A 27,008-nucleotide genomic window follows, 5' to 3' on the forward strand; every position below is an offset into this window, starting at 1 on the left:
TCATCCTTACATAATCAGTCTTTTAAAGAAAACTGTTATCTTAACCAGGGAAGTACAACACTGATTTCTCTTAGAACTCTTAAAATATTAGAAAGACAACATGATATAGTAAAAAAAAAAAATTACGAGCTCTGGAACAAAAAAGACCCAGGTTCAAACTCTGCTTTACTGGCTATGTGCCTTGAAAAATCCCTTCTCTGAGCTTCAATTTTCTGATCTATGCATCTACCTTACAGAAGTTGCTATAAAGATTAAAATGAAACTAAATGCATAACATAATGCTTAGAACATAGAAAGTGCTCCAAAAATAGCATCTACATTATTATTGCCATTATTTTTACAGGTAGCTCCCATTCTTACTCCTACTCCCCTAGTTTGGCCTGGGGTCATCCTTGGATCATTTTTTCTTCTGCTAACAGTAGGGGTGGGTGAGCAAGGGGACAGGTGATGGAAATTCTCTTTCCAAGTTTGCCACTCAACTCTTGCTTGTAAAAATTGACTGAATAGGCTGAAAGAAATTTCCCAAGAGCAACCAAACATCCTCATAAATTCATATTAATAGTAGAAAAGCAGTGACTTGTAGTAATACTTCATATTACTAAATACAAAGGGGCAATATATCCTAATAGAATAAATGAATAAAAAAATTATTAAAACTTACTATTAAGCTGATAGTTGATGATTACCCAAAAAAAGATATAAATTATACTAACACTATCAAGGGCAACATCTTCCACAAAACTTAACCTACAAATCACTTTTAATCCTACAAATTTATAATAAATAATTTTTTTAATTTTTTAAACTTGTTTCAAGCTATACTTATATGTCACATTATGTAATAAGTTTAAAGCCTGCTTTAAAAAATTAAGCTTAAAAGGTTTATTGTTGCTGGCGTAAATCAATTCAATAGACAGAATGAACTTATACTTTATGATCCAAACCAGGACAGTTTTAAGGTTGAAATAAGGCACTATTAATTATGCCACGGAAAACAAAACAAGAATGGGACATATGGTCACCCCTTCAGTGATCTGCTCTTTTCATTTATCACTCACAGTCCACATACATTTCGACCTGTTCCTGACATTACTGCTATTATGAAATTTTAAACATCCTGAAAGATAAAGATCAAGCACCAGGCATTCAGATTTGCTAAGATCAAATTCCCAGATTCTCGGTAACACATTTAAGTAACCTATCTATTCTAGGAATTAAGATTAATGAGCTAAATTAATTCACTTCAGTTTGACAAACTCTCAGAGGATGTCTTATTTTAAAGTGAATATTAAAATGTCTGGTAAAGGTTTCTATTAGAGCAAAGTTATAGAAAGCATAACACTGATGGGGAAAACTGTGTTCAAAGTTATTTTAATTCAAATCTAAAATTAAGAGAAATAAATTTATAACATATATTATCTTTTTAAATCCATGCTTCCCATGGAGGGACACTACCTTTTGTTCTAATTCAAAGAAATATTCCTTTTAAATCTTGCATAAATTCTTATTTATTCTGGACAAATAGAGAAGTTGCTATTTCCAAAGCTGGTTTCTCATCCTCAAAACAAAAGCACTTTTGATTACTTTGGCTCTTCCTGCTCTTTCTAAAATTAAGAATCAAAAGAGTGGGCAGCCCAAGTGGCTCAGCGGTTTAGCGCCGCCTTCTGCCCAGGGCATGATCCTGGAGACCCAGGATCGAGTCCCACCTGGGCTCCCTGCATGGAGCCTGCTTCTCCTTCTGCCTGTGTCTCTTATGAATAAATAAAATCTTAAAAAAAAGAATCAAAAGAGTATAACAACAAAGTAAATATCTCTTGAGTGCCCTTAAGTTTGAGATTCTGACATTCACTGATAACCTGCATTGAGTAAGATTAATTATGCAGTACTAAAATCTGAGTAACTCAGACTAACTGAACTTCAAAAAACTTGGCTTTTTTTACTTGAAATGATTTAATTTAGCCGAATTTTAGATACAAATACATTCTATAAATTCAAACTAAATTATAAACTATATCTAAAGCTAGTTTATAAACAGTAATTATACTCATATTTGACTTAAACACTATAAAGTAAAAAAATATATAGTCTAGTTCCTACAAATGGTTTGAAAGAAAACATTTTATTTAACACAGTACATTAATTTACCAAACAGCATTTTTACAGGTAAAATAAAGGCTTGATACCTACCTAATATGCAGAATACATCAGCAAGAATGGAGGGCATATCCTCACGAAATTCCTAATTATAAAAATATAATTATTTACACAGTAAATACAAGAATAGCACACCATCAAGTATGCTTTCAGAATTAACACTCTGCAGTAAAATTAAAACCTAACAAAACCCCAATACCCTTATAGTGACAAATAACAAAATGCAAGTTTCATAATACAGAGAAAACGGAAAGAGACAACAGCTGGAAAAAAGTGTTTAAATGTCTACCATGAAACAATTTGATAAAAAACCTAACCAAGTACCTCCTGAAATATTAAAGAGCACAAATGAGGGACACTTTTCCCTTATGTTAGAAACCACTGGAATTTGAGAACCTTACACCTACCCAAAGCAAGACTGTTTAAAATGGCACATTTTTTCATCTACAACTTTAAATGTTGTGCTTATGCCTGCATCAACACTGACCTATGCAAAAGTCCTAGTGGTGTCAGAACGGACATCTAAAAAAGACAAATAAAATTACAAACTGTTGTTCCATTACTCAAGATTCTCTGAAAATGAAAATAATTACCAAAAATATATCTTTATTTTCTTTATGCACTAATGTTTGTAGCCTTTGAAAAAACTAATGCAAAATTCTCCCTTCATTTCTGGATGAAAATTTCAACATGTATTCTAGATTTGTCTCCTGACTTCCCACTCCCATGCCCAATTTTAGAGCCATTTTCCATTAGTAAGGATCATAGTTCTATCACTGCAATTAGTTTGCTGGCACTATAGCAACCCTTAAACTAGCCTATTTTCAGAGTAAAGGAAAGAAATATAATCCTAACGAAAAAACTAGCAGCTGTAAGAGACATATAAGATATATTTCTATGGCTAAGATATAAGATAGTGAGATATGGGACTATGAGAAAGCCATGACAAAGACAATCCAGCTGCAAAAGTATGTATAAGGACTCAAAGGAAAGGGGAAGCCAAATAAAAACAAAATACATATTAAGTCCATTTGGACTTTTCATTTTCAAAAAATGGGAAAAGTATTAGAATCAAATCCATAAACAGACTATACCAATAGCCAATTCACAGAATGAAAGAACCTTTGCACACCAGATTGCATTCTCAAAAGTTTCTTAAGGGCCATGAACTTTTGCTATGTCTACTTGAATACAAGTACTCAGGCTACCTGAAGACTAGAAAGAAAAGAGGAAGACCAGAGTTTTCAACATCGAGTATTAGTTGTTGAAAAAATAGACTACTCCAACATGAATTAATACTGCTAAAGTAAAAAAAAAAAATACTGCTAAAGTCAGATAGAGACAGTTTAAGGATAAAGAGAAACTCATATTGAACCTCTACTACTTAAATACATTTCAATCAATATGTAGCGGGGGGGGGGGGGATCACAACAGCTGAACATAGAAGTTTCTTACAACTATCTTCACAAAAGCACAAAAAGCATACTAAGATTACCTATCCTAACAGAAAAGGGCTACAAAAGTTAAAGCAACACAGCAGAAATTCATCCTGGTGTCAAGAAGCTCCAGGTCCCGTACCTCAGTAATACTCATTTTACTCATTTTGAAAGCTGTTCTCAACTGAATAGATAATTTCATTTATACAGGGTTAAAATCCAGCCTAATAATAATTGAATAATATACCACTTAACTACTTAAGAAACTTAACTACTGGTTTACAATCAACACCCTTACAATTTAAGAGTTCAGGAATGCCTGAGGGGCTCTGGTTGAGCGTCTGCCTTTGGTTCTGGGCGTGATCCTGGTCCTGGGATCGAGTCCCACATCCGGCTCCCTGCGTGGAGCCTGCTTCTCCCTCTGCCTGTGTCTCTGCCTCTCTCGATGTCTCTCATGAATAAATAAATAAAATCTTTAAAAAAAAAATTTAAGAGCTCATCTTACAATTCAAATACCAAAAACCCATGAAAAGTATCTGGTCTGAATCTAACCTAAATTCTCTAATAAATAAGAGTGAAACAGAATAATCCTCTAAAGGTCAGGAAAATATCTAATTATTAATATTTCCTAACACAACAAACACCTGAAAATTGACAGCAGGTGAACATTAGTTAGAACTATGCAATCTCAATATAAAATAATCCTAAAGTTTTAAAATATATTTAATTTCTGAACATTAAGTGCCAACAAAAGCAAATGTTTTGATATGCTACGATAAGAGAAAAATATTCTAGCCATATTATTTTATAGTTGCATTTTTAATTAAGTATATCTTGATTTCATTACAAGGCAGGCTTTTTTTTCTCCCTCTCAGCTTATCTAATGTTTTCTGCCTTACAACCAGATAAAAATCTGGCCATAAAGATAAAATATCTTTATTTCTGTCTAGCAACAAAGAATTACCAATATTGCCTTAAAACATTCACTACTCTAACTTTCAACAAAATGAAATGCAAGTTATATACTTTAGGGATCTTTATATCAAAGGTTAAAAAGAAATACGTAACAATTATTAAATTAAAAAACGTGTGTATAAATATACTTACACTAATGTCATTAAGAACATTAGATGCCTGTTCATGCTTTAGATTTCCTTTAATGACATGGTATGATAACTCATAAAGAGCCTGTTGGAAATCTGTTGAACATAAAAGAAAGAATATAAGAACACAATTTCTTGAACGTGAAAGGTAGACCTTCTGAGGGAAGACCTCTATATTTCCTACTTTTCAGAATTGTAAGTATCTAAAATGGTAAGAAAAATATACTTCTAATGCTTTTCCCTAGCAGATTTTTCCCTTTTATTTTCACAAAAATGCAATACTAAAAGTAGAAAATAGTTAACCTTGACTCCACTACTATAACATAACTACTGCTTAAACATTTCCTTCCAATCTCTATGTATCCACATATTTTCATTCACAGTACACATGATTTGGTATTCTGATTCCCCCACAAACACTTTTTAAAGTATTTTCTCACACTACCAAAGTCCCCAAAATTATTTTCAATGACTGCAGAGAATTCTAGCAGGTGGATATAAACTAATTTAACCATTTCTCTCATCAGCAAATTTCACAGACTTTTCTAAATAAATTCAGATTACAGTCAATTCAATCTCAGGGATATACTGACAACAGGTAAAGAATACTAGTCTATATAAAATCAAGTTTTATCCATATCCTACTCAGAGAAATTTCTCCCCAAATCTAGATCTTTTCTCCTCTATCAGAATTCAAACTAAAATAATTACATACATACATACATACACAAAATTGCAGTTCTATGAGAACTATCAACCACAAATGGTCTCATTTGCTATTACTATTACTTCCTTTGCTGGAGAAGGAATATGGGTGAGAGGGAGTTAATGGTCACATGAATACCTCCTTCTAGCCATATTTTTCTTTAGTCGTATACACTGAAAACTTTACCTCTTTCTTCTCATTAAAAGTAGAAAAACAGGGATCCCTGAGTGGCTCAGCGGTTTGGCGCCTGCCTTTGGCCTAGGGCGTGATCCTGGAGTCCCGGGATCAAGTCCCACATCGGGCTCCCTGCATGGAGCCTGCTTCTCCCTCTGCCTGTGTCTCTTTGTCTCTGTGCCCCTCTCTCACTCTCTCTCTCTCTCTCTCTCATGAATAAACAAAATCTTTAAAAAAAAAAGTAGAAAAACAACTGTATGGTGACAGATGGTAGCTACACTTGTGGTAAGCATAGCATAATACAGGATCACAGAGTTGTTGAACTAATTTATTACATGTCAACTATACTTCAGGAATAAAGAAAGGGGGCGCATGGATGGCTCAGTTAAGTGACTGCCTTCAACTCAGGTCATGATCCCAGAGTTCTGGGATTGAACCCCACATGGGTCTCTCTGCTCAGCAGGGAGCCTGCTTTTCCCTCTGCCTCTCTCCCTACTCATTCTCTTTCTCTCTCAAATAAAATCTTTTTAAAAATACAATAAAATAAAATTTTAAACGTAGAAAAACAGCTGTAGCTCTAAAAGCAGCCATAAAATAGTCAATTTATAATATCCTTCTGAAGGGAATCAAAAATCTTTCAGGGCAAAATAGCAAGTAAAACATCAAATATTTAAAAATCTTCTCACAGGGCACGCCTGGGTGGCTCAGTGGTTGAGCGTCTGCCTTTGGGTTCAGGGCGTGATCCTGGTTCTGGGATAGAGTCCCACATCCGGCTCCCTGTGAAAAGCCTGCTTCTCCCTCTGCCTGTGTCTCTGCCTCTCTCTCTGTGTGTGTGTGTCTCTATGAATAAATAAATAAAATCTTTAAAAAAATAAAAATAAAAAAATAAAAAATCCTTATTGACAATTTTATTAATTTGCAATTATTTTGCAATGAAATTTGTCCATTAAAGTATTTTCTAAAGAAATATAGTCAGAGTATCCAAATTCCTTATGAATTCATTATTAAACACATTCTATACCTTTTTAATAAATATGCCTTCATTACACTTATAATAAACTATATAAAAGCTAAGATGCAAAGGAAAAAATTCTATTTGTTAGTATGGTAGAAATATGAGGTCAATTTCATGCTTTGAATTTCCATTAATAAAATGCTTTTACAACAAATAATACTCATTTTTGAAGTTACCCAGGGACATCTGGCTGCCTCAGTCAGCGGAGCATGCAACTTTTTTTTTTTTAATTTTTATTTATTTATGATAGTCAGAGAGAAAGAGAGGCAGAGACACAGGCAGAGGGAGAAGCAGGCTCCATGCACCGGGAGCCCGACGTGGGATTCGATCCCGGGTCTCCAGGATCGCGCCCTGGGCCAAAGGCAGGCGCCAAACTGCTGCGCCACCCAGGGATCCCAGCATGCAACTCTTGATCTCAGTGTTGTGGGTTCAAGCCCACATTAGATGTAGAGATAACTTAAAAATAAAATCTTTAAAAAAATTAAAGGGGTACCTGGGTGGTTCAGCTAAGTGTGCTTTCAGCTCAGGTCATGATCCCGGGGTCCTGGGAATGAACCCCACATCAGTCTCCCTGCTCAGTGAGGAGGCTGCTTCTCCCTCTGCCACCCCCCTTGCTTGTGCTCTCTCACACTCCCACTCACTCTCTCAAATAAATTATTTTTTTCAAATAAATTATTTTTTAAAATTTTTTTTAAATCTGAGCCACCTGGATGGATCAGTCGGTTAAGCATCCAACTCTTGATTTTGGCTCAGATCATGATCTCAGGTACATGGAATTGAGCCCTACATTGGGCTCCACACTCAGCAGGGAGTCTGCTTCTCCCCCTCTCTCCACCCTTCCCTTCTGTCACATGCGGGCTCTTATTAAAATTAATAAATAAATAAAATTAAAGTTATCCAGATAACTAAGTTTTTAAAAAAGCAATCACTCTTAGAAGGACAAAACAGCTGAACAACAAATTAAATTCCCAGAAGAATATGGGCTCATAGGCACTGAGGAAATTCTGGTATTAATCAGACAAGGTAATCCCCTCGAGAACAAAAAGCCCAGGTCATTTTGCTGACACTAAGTGACATGAAAATAATCACAATGTTATCCACAAATTAGCAAAGGCAGTTCCCAATTCACATGTTTTTAATGCCCATTTAAGTGGTTAGGAACGTCTATTGTTTTTCAGCCACAAAAACAAGAAGTGGTACTTTAAGACTACCAAGAATAACCCCACAAAATCCTGTAAAATCTATACTAAAGTTGAAAAACATTACATTTACAACATGGAGAGAAACTTAATAACCTTTATAATTATACACAAAAATAAATAAAAGATTTTATTTTAATGCTAACATTTCAGAAAAAGCAGGGCTTTTTCGTTTGTTTGTTTATTTATTTATTTTTAGTATTCTCTACACCCAACAAGGGTTCAACTCATCACCTGGAGATCAAGAGTTACATGTTCTTCTGACTAAGCCAGCCACCCCACAGAAACAGTATTTTTAAGGAGAGCCACAAGTAAAAGGGACTTCTAGAGATTCTTAGACATTCTTTGTGGGATCTGAACACTAAAGGCACTAGTTCTTGGTTATGTCAGGACTACTCATGTTTATCAGCCATCATTACAGTATCATTTTACTGGGGAAAAGGCAACTTATATTTAAAAAAAAAGAATGTGCAAGGGAAAGAATTCAGGGAACACTACCCAAACTCAATTCCCCTGAGACAGAACAAAGGACATTCTGAAGAAATGACATTCCATTAGTTTCCTGCATGGACTACCAACTGGGGCCCTGAGACCAAAGCTTGATTGTTGGCAGATACCAGCCAAAGAATGTGTGCATTGAGGAAGTAGGCAAGGGCAGGTCTGGCAATTCAGTAACTGAAGCCATGCTCATAACTATTTTGGGTTTCATATGTGAATCAGAACAGCCATGCAAATTAACAATAATCTGGTAGTTATTGGCATTTAAAACTGACGAGTAATCATCCTATGTTACGCTATTTACAGTTTTCTGAAAATTTTCTTATTTTACCCAATAAGATTTCAATCACAAAGATCAAAATTAAATGAGAGGGATCCCTGGGTGGCACAGCGGTTTAGCGCCTGCCTTTGGCTCAGGGCGTGATCCTGGAGACCCGGGATCGAATCGAATCGAATTTTCAAAAGAAAAGGCATTAAAGCAACCTCAGAAATCTTTATGATCGATCATGCAACTTTATAAGAAGGATAAATTGGAAAATAACTAGGGGTACAGGCTAGGAATGTTAAGTCTTAAAACAGGTCTTACCCAAATGACAGAAAAAAATGGCTCATTTATTTGTTAAAAAATGCTTTCCACTCAAAAATTCAAATGTTCTTTAAGAAGTATACACTTTCGGGGATCCCTGGGTGGCACAGTGGTTTGACGCCTGCCTTTGGCCCAGGGCGTGATCCTGGAGACCCGGGATCGAATCCCACATCGGGCTCCTGGTGCATGGAGCCTGCTTCTCGAGACCTCTGCCTGTGTCTCTGCCTCTCTCTCTCTCTCTGTGTGACTATCATAAATAAAAATTTTTTAAAAAATTAAAATTAAAAAAAGAAGTATACACTTTCATATTACTATTTAATTTTTGATAAAACCAAAGTAAATTATCTTTAGAAAAACATTTTCAATCTTCTATTCACAAAAGCATAATAACTATAATGAATTGTATTTAATCACTTTTTATTTAAAATAGATCTATTGGTTATAAGTTTTTTCCAGAAAACTGTTGAATTCTACCCTCAGTGAAAGTTACACATGAAAATGCTTTAAATTTACCAGCCGTAATTGCTTTTGTTTTTGCCTCCTCTTTTTCTAAATCCAAATGACTAATTTTAAATAAATGTTAAATAGTAAAATCCTTTAAAATTAAAATTTACATCCTGTTTAACTACATCATACTTAATAAACCATACTTGTGATATGCAGTAAACAACTCCTTTGCTTTTAATGTTTTCCATGACAACTGCCTTTAATAAGATCCCCAGATACTACCTAAACATAACCAGCTTTAGTAAAACACAACCTCAGTTTCTGGAAATTTCCTAGTGAAAACAAGATCAGAATAGTTATTTCGTGCTAGCTTTTCTCTTCTGTTTACAACTGATAGCTAGCCTGTGTAATTTTTAATACAGATAGCAACTGCTGGTATTTGGCTAAATATACTATGTCACAATTATAAAAGCAACATATGACTATTATGCAGATACAGTATCTATACAGAGAGAGATATAGTCTTACTGTAACTATAGTTTTATTTATTTTTTATAACTATAGTTTTAATCCTAACTGTAATAAGCTCATATAAAAGCTTTATATAATGTGAACTATCTCATGCCTTTTGCTTTTCATTCATAACAATTTAACAGAAAACAGAACATCTATTAATTTTGACAAAGCCAAAAATAATAGCTATGATACTTTTAAAAGTCTTACCTCTGTAAGTTGAACTATCATGGCTTTTATTTTCACTGAGGATCCGGCATAAATGCAAACTAGAATAAAATAGAAATAATCTGCATTCATTTCCAATCCTAATATAGACAATCCTTATAGAGCAAATTATATCAACTAAAAAACATTTGGAAACATATCAGATGTGTCTAAATCCATTAGTTTATAATGAGAATAAAACCAACCTAAAAACCCTAGTTGTCAGGACTGGAGGAAGCTAGTTATTTTTGAAAACTGGTAAGTAAAAGAATAAAAATCAAGTACTTATTCTGCCTTTCACATATGAACCAATAATTGATAAGAAAAAAGTCTCTGTACTGAAGAGACAAATAATGACAAAAGAACATCACCATTTAAAAATGCCTAATAAATTAAAGGATCTAAGTATCTATCAATAGCTCTTACATCACAAGAAGAGACAAACATTAAGCATGTCCTGATCGTGATGAAAGAATACACCAGCCACCTATGAAGCTGTCAGAAAGAAAGAAAGAAAGAAAGAAAGAAAGAAAGAAAGAAAGAAAGAAAGAAAGAAAGGCCAGCCATGAACCTGAATTCAAACTGTGGAAACTCTACAATGACCCTGTCTCTTCAACAAACACATTGCAAGGAAAAATTAACAATCCTGGGGAATCCTCACAGTTAAAAAAGGCTTGAGAGATGTCAATCACAGTGTTTGGATCCTATTTCAAATAAGTATTTTTAAAATTATTATTTCTGAGTCAACTGGAATATTTTTATAAAGATTTTATAAATTTTAGGGGCACCTTTGTGGTGCAGTCAGTTAAAGAATCCAGCTCTTAGGTTTCAGCTCAGGTCTGATGTCAGGGTCATGAGATCAAGCCCCATGTGCAGCTCTGCGCTCAGCATGGAGTCTGCTTGAGTTTCTCTCTCCCTCACTCTGTGCCCCCCCCCAATTCCAGCTCGCTCTTTCCTCTCTCTCAAATAAATCAATCTTCAGAAAAAAAAGATTTTTTATAAGAGATTCTTTTTTAAAAAAGATTTTATTTATTTATTCATGAGAGACACAGAGAGAGAGAGGCAGAGACACAGGGAGAGGGAGAAGCAGGCTCCATGCAGGGAGCCCGATGCGGGACTCCATCCCATGACCCCAGGGTCTTGCCCTGGGCCAAAGGCAGGTGCCAAATCGCTGAGCCACCCAGGAATCCAGAAAAAAAAAAAGATTTCCATAAAAATTTATCTTTAAAATACAGAAATAGTCATGGATAAAATGGTATTTACTTCAATAGAATGAGAAAATGGGTAGGGTAACAAGTGAAACAAGACTGGCCAGCAGTTGACAATTACTGAAGCTGATTGCTAATTTCACTGGTATTCTACTTTCTCATCTGAGATTTTTTTCCAATAATAAAATTTAGAAACAAAAAAAAAATTGGAAAAAAAACTTGTATTTTAAATACCTCTTCATTAGATTAATTTAAATATTGCAAGGAAGGGCAGATATACAGAATATAGTGAGAAGAGGTATGCTTAATTAGAATTCCAGAGACGAGAGAACAGGGATGGGGAACCTGGGTGGCTCAGTTGGTTAAGTGTGTCTGCCTTTGGCTCCGGTCATCATCCCAGGGTCCTGAGACCCGGCCCCACATCAGGCTCCCTGTTCAGCTACTCTGTCTCTCCCCCATCTCTCAAATAAATAAAATCTTAAAAAAAAAGAAGAGAGAAGACGGCAAAATCAGTATTTAAAGAAATAATAGCCAAGAATTCAGTTTTCTAGAACTGAAGTGAAATCCACAACTCGGCACATCATAATAAAGCTAGAGAAAACCAAAGACAAAATCAGTTAAGCACCTAAAGGGAAAAAAAGACAGTATCTTAAGGACTTCTAGACAAGAACTCTGAATGCTGAAAGATACATCCAAAGTGCTAAAACAAAGTATTTGCCCACCTAATTTTATACCCAAAATATTTAGTTGCAAGAAAGGCAAAATAAGGACTGGAGCTCAGACAAACAATAACTGATTCACACGCTAAAATAAACACTTAAGGACATTTTCTAGGTAGGATAAAAATTATTACAAAAAGAGTTGCAGCAGGAAATGAGAAAAAAGTAGCAAGTACATGGGTAATTCTAAATGAATATTAACTGATAATAGTGTCTTGTATTTAAACATGTACAGTATTAAATATACAGATAAATGGAAAAATACTGAAATACAACAGGACTAATGTGGGTTTGGGACGTATGGGTGGCTCAGCGGTTGAGTGTCTACCTTCGGCTCAGGGCGTGATCTCGGGATCTGGGATCGAGTCCTGCATCAGACTCCCTGTGCGGAGCCTGCTTCTCCCTCTGTCTGTGTCTGCCTCTCTCTTTCTGTGTTTTTCATGAATAAATAAATAAATCTTTTAAAAAAACTGATGTCGGTTTATCCCAAAGTTGATTCAAATCAATTCACATTAAACTGACTTTTAAAAAATCACGAGTTCAACAGATACATAAAAGACATTTGACAAAATTCAACATCCATTCACTATTTTTTTTAAAAAAAGACTTAAAAAGAGGAATAGAAGGAACCATTATAATTTGGTAAAGTAGCAGTTCCAATAGTGTGGTTCACGAAACTCTGACCCCAAGACACTTTCTAGAGTTCTGCAAGATCAAAACAGTATTCATAATACTAAGACTTCATCTCCCTTTTTTGCAGTATTAACATTTACACTAACAGTTCATTTCTTTTTTTTCTCAGAGGGAAGAGAGGCAGAGGGAGGAGAGAAATAATCTTAAGCAGGCTCCGTGCCCAGCACAAAGCCCAACACAGGGCTGGATCTCACAACCCTGAGATCATGATCTGAGCCAAAGAGTCCAACGCTTAACCAACTGAGCCACTCAGGTGCCCCTGAACTAACAGTTCAAAAGAAAAGGAAGGAAAAAGACTGCTGGCACCTTAGCATGTATCAAGGCATTTGCACCAAACTGCTTCATTGATTCTTCATGATCAAGAAATCAAAAGAAAGAGGGACGCCTGGGTAGCTCAGTTGGTTGAGCATCCGACTCGATTTTGGCTCAGGTCATGATCTCATAGGTCCTGAGATGGAGCTCCAAATTGGACTCCCTGGTGGGTGAAGCAGCAGCTTGGGATTCTCCCTCTCTGCCCCTCCCTTCACTTGCATGTGAGGGCCCACACACTCTCTCAAATAAATCTTTAAAAAAAAATCAAAGAAAAGAATAAAGGCAGTCCCATGTAAGATGTTACCAAACTACCTTTTCATGATCATTCATAAAACAAGCCAGTTTCACTTAAGAAGGTACTTGATGGAAATGGCATCAACAAGATGGCAGAACAGGAAGCCCCAGGTTTTCCTTCCTCCCAATGATATATCAACTCATCAACAATACACATACCAATTCCCTTTATGAGAAATTAAGAAACCAGTTAAGAGGCTCCTGCACCCCATGTAAGCCTAAACTAACTGCATCAAGCAGGAAAATTCATGCCACCCTTTTACCACAGTCCCTGCTCCTGGCACAATACCACACAACTAGAAAAAAACTCCCAGCCCCCAAATTCTCCCTGAGGATTGAAAGAGAAGACTGGACTTTACATCTAACATTCTGACTTGGGGTATGGCCTGTCTGAGGGGCTGGTTTCTTTCCTGAACATCTTGGAGCACAGAAAGGACTCTGTATACACTTGGTGCCTGAGGCCTGCTAACAACGACAAAAAATATCTGGGTGGCAAGACGTAGATTCAGAGAATCCACAGTACAGCAAACAGAAATCAATACACCTCAACAGCCTCTCCCTCAGGAGAGAAAGAGTATCCAACATTCCAGCTTTTGGGGATACTGCCTGAAGGAACAGTTTCTGTTTAGCCTGACCTAGGGCCGTGACAGCACCCAGCCTCCTCTAGCTGCCGGGGCCACCAAAAACAAAAAAGAGCTGAGTGGTATGTTGCTACTTCATAGGACCCACAGTACAACAGATGGACACCAAAGGATACAAAAGAGTACAAGCTTCTGAAAAAAAGAAACTGAAAAATTCCTGTAATTTAGAATCTACACATATAAGTCCAAAAGACACATCCAGAAAAAAGGTTTCTAAAGCCCCCAGAATCCATAGCCAGGCTGACTGGTAATGTAAGGCTGTACATTACTAAGCCAGTCCCTAAAGACTGGAAGAGAGGAGTGTTTTTTCAAATACAATCATACGAACACAACATTAAAAAGAACGTAAAGAAACAAGGAAGATGGCCCAATAAAAGGAATAAAGCAAGTCTCCAAAAACTGACCCTAAAGAATTAGAGGTATATGAGTTACCTGACAATTTAAAATAACCACCATAGTAACGCCTGGGTGGCTCAATGATCAAGCATCTGCCTTCAGCTCAGGGCATGATCCTGGAGTACCAGGGCCAAGTCCCACATCAGGCTCCCTGCATGGAGCTTGCTTCTCTCTCTGCCGGTCTCTGCCTTTCACTCTCTATGCCTCTCATGAATAAATAAAAATCTTCAAAATAATAAAATAACCACCATAAAGTTACTCAATGAGCTCAGGAAAATGATGCATGAATAAAAGATTTTCAACAAAAGGATAGAAAATATTTTAAAAAGAACAAAACAAATTTTGGAACTAAAGAATGTAGTAACTGGGGCCCCTGGCTGGCTCAGTCACAGTAAAGCATACAACTCTTGATCTCAGAGTTGTGAGTTTGAGCCCCTTACTGAGCATGGAGCCTACTTTAAAAAAAAAAGAATGTAGTAACTGAACCTAAAAATTCACAAAGAGGTTCAACAGCATTTACAGATAATCACATGCAAAAAATGAAATTGAACACTTATCTTACATCATACAAAAACCAACTCAAAATGGATTAAATAATAAATTTAAGATCCAAAACTGCGAAATCCCTAGAAAAAGCTATACGACATTGGTCTTGGCAATGACTGCTTGGATAGAACAACAAAAACAAATAGACAAGTAGGACATCACGCAAAAAATTGTGTACACAGCAAAGGAAACAATGAGCAGAATGAAAAGGCAACCTATGGAATGGAAGAAAATATCTGCAAACCATGTATCTGATAAGGGGTTAATATCCAAAATATATAAGGAACACCTATAATTCAATAGCAAAAAATCCAGCCAATTAAAAAATGGGCAAAGAACTTGAACACATTTCTCCAAAGCAGACATACAAATGGCCAAAAGTTATATGAAAAGATGTTCAACATCACTTACCAGAGAAATGCAAATCAAAACCACAGATATCGCCTTCACACTTGTAAGGATGGCCATTATCAAAAAAAAAAAAAACAGAAATAGAAACAACACTTGATAAAAGGAGTTATCCAAAATATACAAAGAACTTACAATAAAAAAACAACTCAATTTAAAAATGGGCAAAAGACCTCACACCAAAGATATACAGATGGCAAAATAAGCATATGAAAAGATGCCCTACACATCATGTCATCAGGAAAATGCAAATTAAAACAACAATGAAATACCACTACACACCTATTAGAATAGCCAAAATCTGGAACACTGCCAACACCAAATGCTATTAAGGATGTGGCCAACAGGAACTCTCAATCATTACTGGTGGAAATGAAAAATGGTACAGCCACATTAGAATAGTTTGATGGTTTCTTATAAAACTAAACATACTCTTACCTCATGATCCAGTAATCTCACTCCTTGTTATTTACCCAAAAGAAGTGAGAAATGTCCACACAAAAACCTACGCATAGATGTTTACAGCAGCTTTATTCATAACTGCCAAAACCCGGAAGCAACCAAGATGTCCTTCAGTAGGTGAATGGATAAATAAACTGGTACATCCACACTATGGAATTATTCAGTTCTGAACAGATATTAGCTATCAAGCCATGAAAAGGCATGAGGAAACCTTAAATGCATATTACTAAGCAAAAGAAACCAATCTGAAAAGGCTATATAATGTGTATTTCCAACTATATGACATTTTGGAAAAGGCAAAACTATGGGGAGTAAAAAGATCAGTGGTTGCCAGGGGTTGGGGGTAGCCAGAGAGATGAACAAACAGAACACAGAGAGGATACTTAGGGCAGGGGAAATAGTCTGATACCAAAATGGAGGATACATATTAGCACACATTTATACAAACCCATAGAATATACAACACCAAGAGTGAAGTCAAAGGTAAACTATGAATTCTGGGTGACTGTGATGTGTCAATATAGATTCAATGGTAACAAAGATACCACTGTTGTGGGGAATGTTGAAAATAAGGGAGATGGCTATGCATGTGTAGGCGCAATGGGAAATCTCTGTACCTTTCTCTCAATTATTCTGTGAACTTAAAACTGCTGTAAAAAATTTATTTTAAAGAAAAAAAAGGGCAGCCCCAGTGGCTCAGTGGGTTTAGCACCGCCTTCAGCCCAGGGTGGGATCCTGGAGACCTGGGATAGAGTCCCATGTGGGGCCCCCTGCATGGAGCCTGCTTCTCCCTCTGCCTGTGTCTCTGTCTCTCTCTCTCTCTCTCTCTCTCTCTCTCTCTCTCTCTGTCTCTCATGAATAAATAAATAAAATCTTAAAAAAAAAACAGGAAATAACAAGTGTTGGGAAGGATGTGGAGAAACCAGAACCCTTGTGAATTGTTGGTGGGAATGTAAAGTGGTGCAGCACCTGTGAGAAACAGTTTGGAAGTTCCTCAAAAAGTTAAAAATAGAACTACAATCCAGCAATCCCACTGAGTATTTATTCACAAGGGGTGAAATCAGGATTTCAAAAAGGTAGTTGCATTCCCATGTTCACTGCAGCATTATCCACATAGCCAAAAGGTAGAAACAATCTAAATATACATCAACAGATGATTGTATAAAGAAAATGTGGCATATACATACAATTGACTATTATTCAGCTATAAGGAACTCCTGTCAGATACTACAACATAGATAAGCCTTGAGGACAGTATGTAAAGTGAAATGTCAGTCACAGAAGCATAAATACTGCACGATTCTGCTTATATTGAAATGTATCTAAGAGAGTCAAACTCATAGAAGCAAAAAGTATAATTTCAGTGGTTGCCAGGGACTAGAGGGAAAGAGAAATGGGGAGTTGCTATTCAACGGGTTTAAAACATCAGTTATACAAGATGAAAAACATCCAGAGATCTACTGTACAACGTTGTGCTTATCTTTAACACAGTACCATTCACTTAAAAATTTATTAAGGCTAATCTCGTTATGTGCTTTTACCTACAATGAAAAAATGTGCTTGATGAAGTAGTGAAAAATATTTAATTAAATCCTGAGCCCTGACAACACGTCTTTTTAAGAACATGTATTTTAATATTCTATGTGACAAAATGGAAAGTACACATAAATCATTTCTGCCACACACCAAAATACTATGGTTGTCTCCAGAAAATCACTTAAGCAATTGTTTAAATTGTGAGTTGAGTTAGCTGCTTTTACATAGAATGCCATTTTTACTTGAAAGAACTGATAATGGTTATTCAGACTTGGGTTTTTGGCAGGCATTTTCTCAAAAATGAACCAACTGAGCCAGTCACTTCAAGGAAAACAACTGAGAGTATTTGCTGCCAATGATAAAATATAAGGTTTCAAGCAAAAATTCAAGTACTGAAAAACTTATAGCTACCACCTTGGACTTGACTAGTTCCCAATTCACAAAAACTTTCCGGATTAGTTCAGTGATGATATTAAAGAATGCGGGGGTGGGGGACTTTTATTTAACACAATGTATTGTGTCAATACTTTGAAAAGGTGCATCATTCAGTGAACCAGTATTTTCCAATTGACCAATGCATGATACTGCAAACTAATGCATGGGTAAAAGATCCCAAGTAAAAGGCAAATGCATTTTAATTTAAAAAGTACAAAAAGTTCACTGATATTGTTTTGGATTTGACATTGCAACAAATCACTAAGATACTACCACTTCACGGGATGCCTGGGTGGTTCAGCGGTTGAGCGTCTGCCTTTGGCTCACGGCGTGATCCCAGAGTCCCAGGATTGAGTTCCACATCAGGCTTCCTGCATGGAGCCTGCTTCTTCCTCTGCCTGTGTGTCTCTGCCTCTCTCTCTCTCTCATGAATAAAATCTTCCAAAAATAAAAACTACCACTTCACAAATTTTGTCATGATAATCAAAGAATACTATCTTCAATTATCTGAAAAGACTATTAAAATTCTCCTCCTTTTGCCAACTATTTACCTGTGTGAGGCTAGATTTTCTTCATATACATCATCAACAACAATATATTGCAAATTCTACTTCTATAAAACTCTATTTTATGCACACACAAAAATCAACTCCATTCAGGTAAGGCTTAAAAAATTAAAAGCAAAGTAAGATGTTTCCAGGGGCGCCTGGGTGGCCCAGCCTGTTAAGTGCTGCCTCTGGCTCAGGTCATGATCCCAGGATCCTGGGACTGAACCTCACATTGGGCTCTCTGCTCAACAGGGAGCCTGCTCTTCTCCCTCTCCCTCTGCCTGCTACTCCCCTTGCTGTGCTCACTCATCAGAGCACGCACACACACGCTGTGTCAAATAAATAAATAAATAAATAAATAAATAAATAAATAAATAAATAAATAAACAAACAAATATATAAAAATATTTTAAAAATAATCATAAATCATAGGAGGATAAGTTCATTTGCCTTGGAATGGGGAAAATCATAGGAGGATAAGTTCATTTGCCTTGGAATGGGGAAAGATTGCTTGAGCACAAAAAAACTACTAATCAGGGCAGCCCAAGTGGCTCAATAGTTTAGCTCTGCCTTCGGCCCAGGTTGTAATCCTGGAGACCTGGGATTGAGTCCCACGTCGGGCTCCCTGCATGGAGCCTGCTTCTCTCTCTGCCTCTCTCTCACTCTGTGTCTCTCATGAATAAAAAAAATCTTTTAAAATAAAAAAAAACTACTAATCATAGAGCAAAGGATCAAAAATGACATTAAGGGACGCCTGGGTGGCTCAGCGGTTGAGCCCCAAATCGGGCTCCCTGCATGGAGCCTGCTTCTCTATGTCTCTATGTCTCTCTCTAATGGATAAATAAAATCTTTTAAAAATAATTTAAAAATGACATTAAAATAAATAACTTCTGTTCATCCAAAATCATCATTGTAAGAGCGGATATACAAACCAAATAGTAACAAAAGATATCTGCCACATATACAGTATAATGCACAAAGGACACAAATACAGGCTATATAAAGAACTCCTACAAGTCAATGAAAGAAATGCTAACAATCCAATAGAAAAATGGGAGAAAAAATATAAAGAGGCCTTTCACAAGAAATCAAAATTTCAAATGGCCAAAAATATATATAAAGATGCCCATGAAAACATAAGCCCCTGCAACAGGAGTTCCATTTTTAAAATCATAGGAAACAGACTGAGGGTCGCTGGAGGGGCAGGGGTGTGAGGACAGGGTAACTGGGTGATGAACATTAAGGAGGGCATGTGATGAGAAAAAAAAAAGGAGGACATGTGATGTAATGAGCACTGGGTATTATATAAGACTGATAAATCACTGACCTCTACCTCTGAAACCAGTAATACATTATATGTTAATTTAATTTAAATAAATTTTTAAAAAAGAAAAAATAAAAGCCCCAATAAAACATCATTACATACATACCATATTGACAAATTTAAAGTCTGAAAATATTAACTGTTAGGATGTGAAGCAAGGTGAACTCTCACACAAGTGTTTTTGGGAATGTATTTTGAAATAGTTTCACAGTTTTTAAGATTTTATTTATGTATTCATGAGAATACACAGAGAGGAGGGAGAGGCAGAGACAAAGGCAGAGGGAGAAGCAGGCTCCATGCAGGGAGCCCAACGTGGGTCTCCAGGATCACAGCCCCGGGCTGAAGGCGGCGCTAAACCGCTAAGCCACCCAGGCTGCCCTAGTTTCACAGTTGAAAGGAGAGCTAAAGTTAGTCACAATCTAGAACCCAGTGATTTCTTACACTTCTATATTCCACAAAAACACGTGCTTGTGTACACCAAGATATTCGTTTAAGAATGTTTCTATTGGCGCTGTTCGTAATAGCTGAAAATTCAAAACAGCAAAACTGTTAATAGCATAAGAGATAAATTATGGTACAGTTACGGAATGAAGCATCCTATAACTATGAAAATCAAAGAATGGCTAATACTTCCAAAATTATCGATGGATCTTAAAAATATAATATTGAGCAAAAGCAGCCAGATACAGAGAATACATTCTCTATGATTCCATTTATAGGAAATTCAAGAACAAACTTAAGCTTATAGGGTAATAAAACTGCAAATAAAAACAAGGAAGAGAAAGCCATAAACGTCAGGATAATGGTTACCATGGAGGGGTAAAAAATGGGCAATCTGGAAGGGCAGTTGTCTTGACCTGGGTGTGAGTTACACAGGTGTGCATCTTACACTGATTCTTTAAACTCTACGTTTATGTTTTATGCACTTTTCTATATTTAATTGCACAACTTACAAAAAGAAATATTCCTATTACAAGCTGCACAAGGCTCTAACAAAAAAATTAATGCATATTTTCTTTACTTTTATGTCTAGCAATCTTTTTCCCATAAGTCCATAAAATAACTTATAAGACTTATAGAGTATGTTTCTATATCACACCTAAAGTTGAAATATGCCACATAAATCACCCACAGAGAGATTATCTACTTTGCAGATTATCTATGCTGTTGCAGCTGGCCATTCTGTCTTCTGATTATTTCAATACCCCATCATCCTGATGAGCAGAGTAAGGTTTTTTAAAGTCAATAAAGTAAACTTTTGTTTTAAAGATTTTATTTATTTATTCATGGGAGACAGAGAGAGAGAGAGAGAGAGAGAGAGAGAGGCAGAGACACAGGCAGAGGGAGAAGCAGGCTCCATGCAGGGAGCCTGATGTGGGACTCGATTCCGGGACTCCAGGATCACGCCCTGGGCCGAAGGCAGGCGCTAAACCAATGAGCCACCCAGGGATCCCCAGGTAAACTTTTTCTGGTCAACAATTCACTTGTGAGTCTCACAAAATTATCTTCAAAATCAAAGAATAAAAAAGCCTTGTCAAAGGAGACTAATTAAATCTGCATAGTTTGAAAATCTCATTTAGTTATTAGTTTTTAACCAACTTCTATTTAAAAAAAAAAGAAAAATGTTCAGAGCACATTATAAATGGTGAAATAAACTGATTTAAGTTTGACCCAGAACTTTCAACTACTTCCCTGAAGAACTAGACAGATCGTCCAACGCATTGAGAACAGTGGTTAAGCTTTTAATTTCTCAAAATGTTAAACCTACCACAAGCTTATCTGAAATATAAAACAAAATCAATCTTCCTTCCAACAAGCAACACAGAAATATCTGATTCAGACTAGCATCAGAAAATGTAATCTAAAAATGTCTACATCCAGTTCCTTTTTGTTAAGAGGAAATATATAAGAAAGTATATCAAGATCACTTCAATATTTGCTATAAAGAACAATTCCTTGTGGTTCTCACTGCCCCCAAAGGTTCAATTCCCTGTAGACAGTAGTAGTAGGAAACACTGGTTTTTGACAGAATGGAATGGAATCAAGTAACTCACCTTTCCCTTTGTACCCTGGCTACTAAAAAGCAAGGTCAAATATTCCTTCTTATGGTGAATGTATTTGCTTATTCACATTTTAAATAGCTTCATTTTCTATTTGTGCTAATAAGCTTAAAGCATGTCTTTCACAATAATCCTTCCAGTAGGGAAGAGGGAATGTCAGTGTTCCTACCTCATCCCACCTCATCTAATAGTACAGCCATTGTTACATAATTTTAAGAAATAATTAAAACATAATTCCATCTTGTCAGTCACAAGGCCACAAACATTCGTTAAAATGCAGGTAATAATGTCATCACAAAGTATCAATTAGCATCTCAAAGATTTGCTCAAATTGTGTAAGGAATCACTGATGGTTTATTATAAGGCAATTCACTTGCATAAGATACTTTTATTTCCCTAGTATAAAAGTTCTTCCTTAGTTGTAGGAGGAAACTAAACCAATTGCTAAGAATGTTCCCCCAATCAGTCCATGCTCTTCTCCCTAAGTAATTCACTAAAAGAACATAAAGTATCCTTTAAAAAAATTCTGGTTCTGAATGCTGCATGTCTTACCACACCTGTTAAACAGTTTTAGTACTCTACCCTAAATTATAAAGGAAGAAAAAAAAACAAAACTACCTCCAACAGTTGCTCATTTCAATGTGGCTTAAAAATAATCAAATATTATGCCTTAGTCTATATTATTTTATTCCTCTCATAATGTTCAAATAATTGAGTTTGCCAGTTTTTCCACTTTTAAAACAATATGGTGCTATTGTGGAGATGCTGTCTCAAATCCCTGAAAACAAAGACAGAATCTACATTCTGTTAAAGATCTGTGAAACTTAAACTGAATGTCTTAAATTCTTCCAAGGCCCCACATATTTTGTGAATACTTCTGGAGTATTTAGCTTTCCACCTTACTTGAACCCATTTTCCAGTAAAAAAAGGAAGCACACCACAAGCCTGAGCTATTTGATTATGGCCAACATCTCAAAGTTGGCTTCACACAAAAAACGCTGATGTCAACCTGTGCTTCAATTAAGTCTTCAAAGCAAAACAACTAAAAAGGCTAAATTTGGTGAAGCAAAGTACTGCCTCTACTATCATTATCAGAACAGAAATATGACACAAAAATGAGATATTTGACATGCAGTTTTATCTTGAAACATGCATTTATGAAAATGAAAATATTCACTTATGCGGAGGAAAGGGAACAGGAAATGTTTAAAAAGCAAAGGTTCCTGCATACAAGTACATTAAGAGCATTCTCTCTACCTTAATATTTAAGCATTGGAGAATAATTTTTCTAACAAAGAAAGCAATAGCCTAGAAAATCTCCTGATACTGCTACATTTTTTTTGAAAAACACATCTCTTACCAGGAAAATGGACCAAGACTTATTCTTAGCTTGTGAATACAGGTCAAAATGAGAAAATAAATGCCAATGAAAACTAAAATATGAAGCAGCTGAATTTAAAGTATCTTTTGAAGAAAAAAAAAAGACTCAACAACCAAGACAAATCTCTTTGAATGATTATTTGCCATAAACTCCTTCCTCCTGCCTCCCTCCAAAAAATTCAGGTCAGACAACATTTAATGAACATCCAAATGCACTTAGATAAGTTCTGTAAGAGGTAAAATCATTTAGTAGAAGAAGAAGAAAAAGAATGGCAACCAAAACTCTGCCAATTAAATTTTAAAAGTTTATTTTAACTACCAATAAGACCTAACAAAAATTTCAAATTGATATGTAAATTTTTAAAGACTAAAATAATCAAGTTCTTCTAACAAATAGATAATACTCAACAAATATAAATATCTCAAAATTAGACCAGGTATGGACATGAGGCTAACATCTTTAGATTAACACCTTGGAACATAAATCCATTAAGGTTGCTTGTAACACAAAGAAATGCTGAGTTCCCCGTGTTAACGATTTTTCTAAAAACAAACTTCACCACTGGATCTACCAGTACATGCAAGTTTATTAGTATAATCATAGCAAGTCCTATGCTAGAATGAAGTCGTCAAGAAACTAAAACTCTATTCCCAAAATTAAAGTGATTAAATCCGTATCTTTCATATGTGGCAGAATTCAAATGTTTGCATTTATTTTTTTAAAGATTTTAATTTATTTATTCATGAGACAGAGAGGCAGAGCAATAGGCTGAGGGAGCCCCATGCGGGGCTTGATCTCAGGACCCCAGGGTCACAACCCCAGCCAAAGGCAAACACTCAACCACTGAGCCACCCAGGTGCCTTGATTTGTTTTAAATTAATATTCAGGGAATATAAAAAAAATATTCAGGGAATATGTCTGCAAGTGAAACCATTGAGAGTTCTGTGTTCTCTAATTATTTGGAATGTTCACCTTTCTTGTGTATTTTACAATGTTGGTCATATTCTAAAAGCCAAATCTATAAATGGATTTGCTAATTCTCTGTTGGCACATTAACTTCATTTTTTAACATTTCTAGTTGCTAGTTTATATTTAAGAAGCTCTTTTCAAACAAAGGAAAAGATTTTTGGTAATATATTTACAACCCCATTCATTCTAATAAAATGAAATGCTAGACACAAGAACTCTGAAGTTAGACTATATGCAACCAAGTTTTCAAAGAGGGGAAAGGAGTCAAATGAAGCCTAAGTACTGGATGATGATGTGTTTGTCTATTTAAAATATCTGATTATGTCATACAACTGACCACTTTATGCTCTCTTCATATAACAGAATACAATTATAAAACTACACTGATTTGGATCTACTATAATTCAAACAACATTCCTCATGTCATGGAGTAACTACATACAAATAAGTCCTAACAGTTTTGAAAAAGCTCTTCAGGAACAATACACATAACGTGGATCATGCAAATATACATACAGTGTATCCAAAATCTCATTTTGACAATGGATTTCAACCTCCTACATCACTATTTTTCTCCAACCAATGCCAAGAAGCCAATCAGAATTCAGATTTTCACCTCCTAGCCCTAATACCACTCATTCTAAGGTAAAAGCAATAATAAAACTGTCAAAAACAGATGGAACAAGGAAGCTGAGCAATCTATGAAGATGACAGGCCCTAAATAAGTAAACAAAATAGTGAACTGATTTATCAGTTTGGGGAGGTTATCCTAATCTAATATAGATGAAAACGATGGTTTAGGTAACCTCCCGTTCTGCCTTCCCTGCACACAAGGAACTTAATAGCTTAATTTGTTAAATGGCATGTACAAGGATCTGGAAAATGTTCCTAACAGTTAAAAATGAATGTTTATCAAATAGACATCTCATTTAATAAACCAAAAAGCTCTCACTCCAAGCATATGCTAGAAAGGCGAGGGGGAGTGAGGCGGGAGCTGGGGCCTGCAGTGGGGGGACGGCGTGGGAGGGGGGACCAAACTAAATATGAAACATAGTCCCCACTCTTCAAGGGTCTCTCAATTCGTTAGAGTACAAGAGTACGCAGCAGTAAGTCAAAGACCAACTAACTGCTAACCTGAGTGGTACAGACTTTAAGAGCAAGAGCTGCCCAGAGAAGTTTAAATATCTAAAGATTGGAATAATAATATTACTTTTAATAGCTATCACTTGAGCACTTACTATAAGCCAAGTGCTTTACAGGTATTATTTAGTCTTCACAACAATCCTTTGAGTAGAGTACTTATTAATCCCAATTTACTCAAGGGGAAACGGTCAAAGTGGTTAAGGAACTTACCCAAGGTCACTCAGCTAGTTAAGTGGCTAAGACCGCCGCTTATCCAGGAAATACAATTCTAGAGCTCACACAGTTAAGACTTGGTAAAGCAGCGCGAGTGCGAGTGCGCGTGGAGCGGGGGGGAGGAGGGCGCGGGAGGGGAGAAGGAGGAGTCCATACAAGCTGGCAATATCACACGCGCAAGATCTGGCAACGCATTCCCCGGTTTGGGTTTCGTTCGAAGTAACGAAGTTCCAAAGATTCGTTATCTTTCGCGCGAGCAACCGTAAACTGACTATGGGGGAAGGGGGCGGCCGACCGCAAAAATGGCCAACGAGAGTTAGCTCATACAGCGTTGAGCTTTGGTTAATAATGCGATTCAGAGAACGAAATCAGAAATAAATTCTTTGTTTTTGAATCTGGGGTTTTACTGCTTAAATGATTTCTTTCTTTCCGAGGGAGCGCGAACTGAAATTTGGGGCGAGGAAACCGCGGGTATGGCAAATTACTGTTTTCTGTATTACCAGGGAAAAAAACAAGTTTTATAACTAAAGGAAACGCGTTATTCCAGGTACTTGAGAACCCTGAGAGTCGCCAAAATTAGTTGCAGTCCCAGGACAAAATGGGGTTTAAGAAACATTTAATGACGAAAGTTGAATCAAAACCGAAATGGCTCTAAAGTGAAAAGCCGGAGCAAAGAAATGCCGGTAGGTCTTCGTGGGAAAGCGGCAATCCCAGCTACACTTCTCCCACGGCCAGCGGCGCCGCGCGAGGCCGGGACGATCCGAAAGACCGCTCCCCGGGAGGACGAGACGTGCCAACCGGGGCTCTTCGCGACGCCCCGGGCATCGCGGCGGCGGGCGGAGAGGAGGGGAGGGAGTCGGGACGGTTCGCCCTCCTCGGACTTCGGGCAAAGGAGGCGTCGGGCTCCAAACTGCAGAGTCGAACGGGTGCAGAGTGAAGAAATGGGACACGAAGATGTAAAGTCCGAACCCCCCCTCCCGGCGCGGCCCCGTAAAGAGAAAGGAGCCAAGTGAGCTCAAGCGAAGAGGGGGACAAAAAGACGGAGCGGGAGCGCGTAGACCCGCAGGGGCGAAACGGGAGTTCTGCTAAGACACTAAAGGAAGACACCCTACGGCGGGCAACGGGGATTTTGGAGAGGCCAGAGAAGGAAGGAGGTCGGCGGCGGTTACCAGCACCTCTCCTCCCCGAGTTCGAAACTCCTAGCCAACCCTCCACACCCGCCGCCCGGATGGGGGAGGGGGCACATCTTCCCCCCACAACCTCTCCCCACAAGGGAGAGCGCGGCTGACGCCCGGGCCCGGCCCGGCCGTGCGCCCGCCTCCAGCCCGGACACTCACAATTCGCCTCTCCCTGATTTCTCCCAGTTCTTTATCCACTCTACGGGAACCACCACAGTTGCGGCCGCCATCTTCCCCTCACTAGTAGCAGAGGCCCGGATGTGTAGCACGCGAGCGAGGGGTCAAAGGGGAGCACCGCCCACGGGGAATGCCGGGAGCTGCGAGTTCGGTTTTCGGTTTCCCGCCCCACTTTCTTCCCCACCCGCGGAAACCCGAGGCCTGGCCTCCAACCAGGTGGCTGAGACCCGTGGGTCCTTGGCAGTGACTACGCCGACCGCGCCCTCTACAACCCTTGCTCTGGCTTCCCTTTAGAACAGGAAGAATGCCATCCCCAGACCGACACAT

The 27,008-nt window shown here is 37.3% G+C and overlaps 1 protein-coding gene across 11 annotated transcripts in view; it reads right to left on the bottom strand.

Moving 5' to 3' along the window:
* The window catches only part of THOC2 (THO complex subunit 2), a 134,643-nt gene that overhangs the window by 82,873 nt on the left and 24,762 nt on the right, over positions 1–27,008 (bottom strand). For 9 of the 11 annotated variants that reach the window (XM_055337384.1, XM_055337383.1, XM_055337379.1 and 6 more), the window contains exons 1-4: positions 26,664–26,761; positions 10,042–10,100; positions 4,698–4,789; positions 2,188–2,239 (exon numbers count right to left, since the gene is read on the bottom strand). In XM_055337384.1, coding sequence (XP_055193359.1) covers positions 2,188–2,239; positions 4,698–4,789; positions 10,042–10,100; positions 26,664–26,734 — 274 coding nt within the window. In that variant the 5' untranslated portion in view covers positions 26,735–26,761. Of the gene's footprint in view, positions 1–2,187; positions 2,240–3,888; positions 4,064–4,697; positions 4,790–10,041; positions 10,101–26,663; positions 26,762–27,008 lie in introns of those variants that run through there. The other 2 variants (XM_055337385.1, XM_055337386.1) reach the window with 2 other exon arrangements.

Source organism: Nyctereutes procyonoides, unplaced genomic scaffold, assembly GCF_905146905.1.
Source record: "Nyctereutes procyonoides isolate TBG_1078 unplaced genomic scaffold, NYPRO_anot_genome, whole genome shotgun sequence".
NCBI classification, from domain to species: Eukaryota; Metazoa; Chordata; class Mammalia; order Carnivora; family Canidae; genus Nyctereutes; species Nyctereutes procyonoides.